Consider the following 7,701-nt stretch of genomic DNA (forward strand, 5'->3'; position numbering starts at 1 on the left):
TAAACTACTGTTTGCCTCCCACAAATAGCCAGAATTTTAATTTAAGCAAGCTTAGATGACTGAAGCAACAAGGACAGGTGAGAAGACTGTCATGGGGAGTGGGAACAGCAGGCTAGAAGCATTGAGAATATCTGTCTCAGAACTGGAGATTTCCAAGATCAATGGCATTTTCACCTCATTCAGGGCAAAATATTGGCACTCTCTTCATTCAATCATACTTGGGATCCCACAGCTCAACTTATTAATGAAATTCCCCCTCACAGCTAAAATTAAAAAAAAAAAGAACAAAAAAATATTGAATATGAATGTGGAAGAAAGGCAATTTGATGTTTGTAATTATCAAGGCAAACTCCACAACCTGTTGAATGTATGCAAAATGGACCCTGGATGGTGTATATAAAAGTGGTATGTGCGGAGAGCAGCAGCAAGCATTGAGGTGTCTTTCTGGTAGAGAGAGTCACCATCCAGGATGCCGACCATGAGCACCAGGGGGGCTTCACTGAAAGGTAAGAATTTTGACATTCACCTGCTGATAATTTTTATACTTCTTTCCATTTTGATTGAATTAGGAGGCATCTGAAATGTAGCAAATCTAGAGACTGAGGTCTTCCAGCCACATAATTTTCCAGAAAGGGCCTGAAGAAAGGAACTTGAGGCCTTTTGTCTTCTAAGAGTATCTTTGCATAGGGTGGTGTAACAAAAAATTGGCTTGAAGGGTGTCACATCTGCACATGAATGTTTGGATCTGGACTGGTTTGCTGCACCACTCAGAAGGCTATGACGAGATGTCATTACCCACAAATCTAGAGGTGATGAGGTAATTTTGAAATTAATGTTTTCAAAATGTTTATCGACTTTCCAAGCCAACAAGTCTCAGGTTTTCACAGTTTTTCCTTAGAGTACTTTCCTAAATGCAGTATCCAGCATGTACCTTGCTCATGGGGGAGGAGGAAGGCTTACTTCAATATTGTGTAAATCCAACTTCTTTGAATGTAGGCCTGGAAAGAAACTTACCACGTGACATCCTTAGGGAGAGTTTTGCTGATTTATGAAGCACACTTTCACTGAGCATTTCTAAATAAGTCTAGTCAACCAATATAGGTAACACATCAATTTCCAGAGGTAAAAGTCTCAGAACAAGTACGTTCATTTACCAAATATTTTAATTATCTGCCATTGCTTTTCTCTGTATATTTTATTTCACTGAATAAAAAACTTCACTCTGCTAAGTTAACATGAAAATCTTTAAGCAGATGGGGTTGTATGCTTTAGATAATGAGAAGTCCTCTATATCAGTTTCAGAAGCTCAGGAGAAAAGGCAAAAACTATCACAGATTTCTTAGAAGTAGGAAATTTAGGGTTAAACTCTAAAGAGCAAAGAAGCACAGCTGCTGGAAATCTTTTGAAGGAACTCCCAGGACAATCACAGCCTTAAGAGTGACCTAACCACCCTCCCACAAAAATTAATTTTAACTCCAAATGTTTGCAAGAAGAAAAGGACCTCTGGGATGAGGAGGAGGGAAGGGGAAAAAAAAAAAAAGAAGAAAGAAAAAAAAAAGACCAATCTATTTTCCAAAATTATATACCTGTGTAAATAGAAATATGTATCTATATTTGCGCTGTGAAGAAGTTGGATTAGTTTTTTCTTCTGTTTATCACTCTGTTATAAAGCCAGACACGTAGTAAGAGACTTCAGAATACACTGTACAGTGCAGCATAGGTTGCCTTGTCTCCTCAAACTCTGTAACTGGCTCTGCTATACCATCGGGATGATAAAGGGGAGAAAGGATAAAAGAATTATAGAATTACAGTGTGTCTGCCCTGAACTGCTGGAGCAACCAGCACAGAGGGTACTTTGAGCTGTGTGACAGCACAACCCAAATCACCCAGCATCTGGCTCTGACAGCTGCTTCTAAATACACCTGCAAGTCAATGTGTGCCCATTTCACCATGTTTTAAACTTGAACAGGTTTGTTGCTGGCAGCCCTTCTGGGGTCCCACATGCTTCTGACAAAGGAGGGAGTGACCTCGATGCCAATCTGCCCCAATGGATCCGTCAATTGCCAGCTTTCCCTTGAGGAGCTTTTTGACCGAGCAGTTAAACTTTCACACTACATTCACTATCTCTCTTCGGAAATGTTCAATGAATTTGTAAGTAGTCTTTTCCTGAGAGCAGGAAAATATAAAATTGCAATTTAATACTTTTTAATCACAAACATCTGTTAACATATAATAAGTAAACAAGTATGACTGCTGTCTGGTGAAAGTCCCAATGGTGACCAAATTGGTATATAGTCCTGAATGTTGCTAAGATCCCCAGCACTTCTATTAAAAGATGCAATTTTCCCATCATTCTTCATCTGTGGAACATTTGTTTTTGCTGGGTGCCAGTTCCACTCTAGAGACTCACCAGAAACTTTTGACCTTTACAGCATAAAAGCAGTGATAAAAGCTATGGGACAACGATTAGCTAGCACAGTGTTTGAGCTGAAGCTCCTACTTTTCTATCTTAATAACACCTGTCCGTGCTGATCTACAGGATGAACGCTACGCCCAGGGCCGGGGTTTCATTGCAAAAGCCGTCAACAGCTGCCACACTGCGTCCTTAACCACTCCTGAAGATAAGGAGCAGGCTCAGCAGATTCATGTGAGTCCAACTTCCAGTGTAATTCAGTGTAAGACAGAGCAGGGGAAGAAAGGGAAGGAGGGTTACAGAATAGTGAGGCATCTTTCAGAGTGAGAGAGATCAACTCAATCAGAATTAAAAAGCTAGGAAGAGGAAAGCATCAAAAAGTCAAAGTTGGTTTAACATTTGCAGATGCTAAGTTACAAACCATAGAGCATGTATAAGTTCTAGTGACTTTCATCATCCCTTCCTTTTCCTGTATGGTACATTATTCACTGCATCTTAATTCCAGTTAAAATACAACCTCATGGAGCAATGCTGGTTATTGTGTTCATGCAGTGCTAAGAGCACCACAACCTTTAAACATTATCTTAAAATATCTTATACAAAGTTAATGTATTTACAAACATAAGAACACATTGCTGCATATAGATAGAGGTAAATAGTTTTCCAGTAACTCAAAACACTGGCATTAATAAAAAACATTCTTTCTGTTACCAGTAGGCTAAAGTGGTCCCATCATCATCCAAATACAAAGACTCTAGTGTGAAAATCTGCAAAATATGTGTAAATAGAAACACACTACATACCTACATCATTTATAATAATTATAAACTTTAGTGAGGATGATCTCATTCAGTCTATGCTCACAGATATGGTTTGAAAATTCTCTGGAGAAAAAAATAAGCAGAGCTGTAAAAATGGGGCTGTTCCAGAGCAAAATTTCTACAAGTTTCATGGTGGTGGTGATATCTTCACAATCTCACAGTATCACCAGCTTCTCAGTGTGTCATTTAGAAATTCTAGTGGGAGCAATAGAATTCACAGCCCTGGGTTGTGCATCTAGCAAAGAAGAAAAGGTTTAATACTGCCACAAACTGAACCATAGGCTTGATGAATTCCTATTGCCCACAAGAAAAGACAATTTTTAAAACCAGAGAGCTACTGCTGGAAGTGCTGTTGTTCAAAGGGGAGAACAGATGAGTTATGTAGAGGCAATAAAAGCTATTTGGTGGTTTACCATAATGTGCACCTTCCAGTCAATACTAAATTTAAAAAAAAAAAGTATAAAAATAATCAGTGGAATTTAAAGTGTTCATCAAAAATCAGATAAGGAGCTCTGGATTTGCTTTCACAGATATGAGACAAAGTTATGCTTGCTATTTTTTAATGCTGAGAATATTCAATTATATTTCCCACCTCAGAATGTCTCATGCAAATATTGTGGAACATGATGATACCAATGACAAACGTTGAAAATGCAATTGCACAGAGGTATCTAAGACAGGGCTATAGGGCACATTCAGTGATAGGTCCTGGAATAAGTTCCTAAATCACAGCATCTGAAGACACTGCTCTAAATGCCTTCTAATTTTACCAGAATTAGCTTTCTTCTTCTAACCACCTTCCCTTTCTATGGGTGTGCAGCATGAAGACCTTCTGAATTTAATTCTGGGAGTTCTGCGTTCCTGGAATGATCCCCTGATCCACCTGGCCTCTGAAGTACAAAGAATCAAAGAAGCTCCAGAAACCATTCTCTGGAAGGCTGTGGAGATTGAAGAACAAAACAAGCGACTTCTAGAAGGAATGGAGAAAATAGTTGGGCGGGTAAGTCAGTCCTTAACACCCTTCCAGCCAGTTGCTTTAAGGAAGACACGTACATTGGTAGGCTCTCCCTACCTGGAATACGAAAGGAAACAGTAGATATGAAAATAAAGAAGGAAGACAAAGTAGTCGATTCTGAGAACTTTTCAGCTTTCTTCTTTCAGATTTCTTCTGCTAACTTGCAATTTCTAAAGAGACAATGTGATATGATTGTCATAGAATAACCCATGACACTCCCATGGAGTTATGCTTCAGGGGAAGCTGTAATCATCAGGACTGACTATGGTCATTCTATCTTTGAGCCTTTTCAGTCTGCAATCCTGATTGTTTAAGGATACATCCCAATTTTTTCCATATTCATATATATATATATATATATATATATATATATATGTTTCAGAATATTTATATGCATCTGTATACAAATATATACAAATAGGTATTATGCAGAGGTCTTGGAAACAGGTACTATGTTTAAAACAGCTCTCTGGGCTATTGCAAAGATGTGGCATAAAAAGTAACCTTGATATCTTTCATTTCTCTTTTCAAACCACATTGATTCCTCTGGACTCTGGGTCTGACTTTGCTCCCCCTATACTTGTGAGTTTAGACAACAAGGCTGTTGTCTCACAAAACCCATACTTGAATAGCTCTTGTTGCCACTAATTGATTGAAAGCTTTCCTGAACAAAATCAGCTCTCGCTTGTTTATTTTTAAAGGGACCTCTGTTGGTTGGTGAATTTATCATTCTGTCAGTGAGTTAGAGGCTGACAGGAGGTTCTGACTTCACTGCTCTGAGCAGCTGAACAGCACAAAGAGTGCCACCATCATTGTATCCACCACTTTCCACTAGATCACTCAAGGTCTCTCATTCAGTTAGGTGTCTCTTCACTCAGAAACCTTATAGCATCCAGGCTACAAATACATTTATCAGTGTAATCAAATACATTTCTATCACACATCCATGTGTAAAAAGGGCACAGCTGAGGGTCCAAGATAAGAGTAAGAAGTGAGGTGCTATTCCAGTTGCCCTGTCACCACCTTCTCATTCACATTATTTACAAAAAGAGATAAGACTGGCTCATTCATTAGTGTCAAACCATATTTTTAAGTCATAGGGGGTCTATTTTTTTTTTTTGCCTTTTGCTTAAACTGAATGATAACAGTTCCACAGATACTCTCCTATACATCTTTTCAAAGTATGACTTTTGTGAAATAAGAATGGTGCACAAGAACCAATAGGCACAGACTTCCTTCCTGCTATGAAAGGTAGATTTATGTGATAAAAGAAAATTAATTATTGCCTTCAAACAGGGAGACTTAAACCAGTCTTCACCTCAGATACTAACTCACTACATGTGTTCCCACATGTAGCTTTCTAACATTAGAAGTCATTGTATCACTCAGCATTTTTTTTAATGGAGCCAGTACTTCTGAATATGTATTATTGAGAGATTTTTCTGATAAGGGCTGAGACTAATCTGTTTGTTGCACACGAACAACTTCTAAGAACAAGTTTTTACAAAGTTTTGAAGGTGGAGGGAGCCAAAGGGAGATGTCCCTGACGAGGCCAAGCATGAAGGAGGGATTGATTTCTCTGCAAAGTCAGGTTTCCTTGAATACTGGTTAATACACTAGTTCTCTTAAAACACTACTGAGACAGTTATGCTTTTCACATGTTTTAGGAAAATAAACTGAAAAATCTGACAAATTCATTGAAAATCTGAATGAAGATATAGAACATTGTACAGAATAATGTGAGCCTGAAGAGAAAGCACATTAAAAGCCATACGCTAGCATTCTTCAAGGACAGTATTTTAAATTCTGCCTTCTACATCCAGTCAGGCTCACTATCATTTACTATTAATACCACTTTGTGTATTTAGGTTCACTCTGGGGAGGTCGAAAATGAGATTTACACTCCATGGGATGGACTTCCATCCCTGCAGCTTGCTGATGAAGACTCCAGACTCTTTGCCTTTTACAACCTGCTGCACTGCCTCCGTCGAGATTCCCACAAAATTGACAACTATCTCAAGGTTTTGAAGTGCCGCCTAATCCACGATAACAATTGCTGAGTAATCATTGGCCTGATCATGTTCTGGAGTCATTCATCGTGTGTTCTTGATGCTTTGCCACTTTATGAAAATGGCACATTGTGCAGAATCTGTATCATCAGTAACTTTCAATGTGTTTGTATGAATTCTGGCTGCAACAGTTAGCACCACATGTGCAGGTGCTTTAAAATATTACCAACCACTTCTATGACAAGAATATACTTTTCTGTCAAATCTCCTCCCCTAGTAGCATTTCAGTGATAAACAGGATGCAGATGCAAATAAAAATGTTCTTAAATCCAAAAGCATGTAACACTGGATGGTCTCAGTGAATAAAAAATATATGGCATGCTGTATACCTTTAGCAGTAGCTTCTCTTTTGGGATCTCAATCTCCAGTTACTGATAACAGGATTTCTTACTTGCATTGGTCTTTACACCCTCTCCAAAAAGGGAGAAAACAAAAAGTAGAGACATAAAAAGGCAGATTAATCACACCAAACTACCCTAAAGGGAAATTTTTTTTTCTGAAATCCAATCTGCTTTTATCAACTCTTTTACTTGGTACAAAATCTGTCAGAGCAGGAGAGAGAGGAAGGTTAAGAAATCCATCCTTACTAACACAGCCTTTGATTTCCCATGCAATTCATGGAGAGAGAAGACAGAGATTTTTAAGGACAGAGATAAAGATATATTTACATCTCTACTGATGAGAAAAGGTATTTCCAAGGGAAGGTTCACTATATTTGAGGTAACTATCTGAGGGCAAAGGAACCAACTGGTTTCAGTAGTCTCAAAAGGCAACGATTGGGCATTCATATCATATCCATCTACCTTTCACATTCCTCCCAAGCAGTGTGGTGGTTACAGTTACTTGGAGAATTTTGAAGCCATTAAAAGGCACCAGATGAGCTGACGAGTCTTTTGTGCTAAACCCAATGTGTCTCCATTCACTTTGGGTTGAGTCAAAAAGTTTTTAGGACACTCATTTGAAAACACTATGGTTACATACTGAAAATTTGTAAAGCACGAAATATTGACCACTTTTGAAAAAATCTGGCTTACAGTCACACAGCAAGTAAGAAGCCAAATTGCAAAGGAAGCCATTGACCATAGACCATACCTATATGTTGTCTTTGTAAGCAATAAATAAACTCAACCTTGGCTTCATCACACAGTTTCAGCAAACAGGAGCTTAATTTCAAATCAGCTCCTCCTGGAGTTGGCTTCCCCCTAGACATGCATGCTGCATTGCTCCAGGTTGGAGCCAGCTCAGAGGAAGAGCAAAGCACCAGAGAAGATGGGTTTGAGGGCTGAAGCCTTTCATTACCATAGCAGAATAAGCACAGCCATAATTGGTATTGACGTAAGAGATTAGACAATACCAACTGCTAGGAAGGTCTCATTTTAGCCA

General features: G+C 38.7%; 1 protein-coding gene across 1 annotated transcript; it reads left to right on the plus strand.

The window, feature by feature from the left end:
• The first annotated feature begins 469 nt into the window (after nt 1–469).
• PRL (prolactin) lies at nt 470–6,309 on the plus strand. Its single transcript, XM_058034208.1, has 5 exons — nt 470–506; nt 1,970–2,151; nt 2,540–2,647; nt 4,055–4,234; nt 6,118–6,309. Exons 1-5 carry the CDS (start codon nt 470–472, stop codon nt 6,307–6,309), a joined length of 699 nt encoding a protein of 232 aa, XP_057890191.1.
• The last annotated feature ends 1,392 nt before the right edge of the window (nt 6,310–7,701 follow it).

The sequence above is a fragment of the Melospiza georgiana genome, chromosome 1 (assembly GCF_028018845.1).
Source record: "Melospiza georgiana isolate bMelGeo1 chromosome 1, bMelGeo1.pri, whole genome shotgun sequence".
In the NCBI taxonomy this organism is placed as follows: domain Eukaryota; kingdom Metazoa; phylum Chordata; class Aves; order Passeriformes; family Passerellidae; genus Melospiza; species Melospiza georgiana.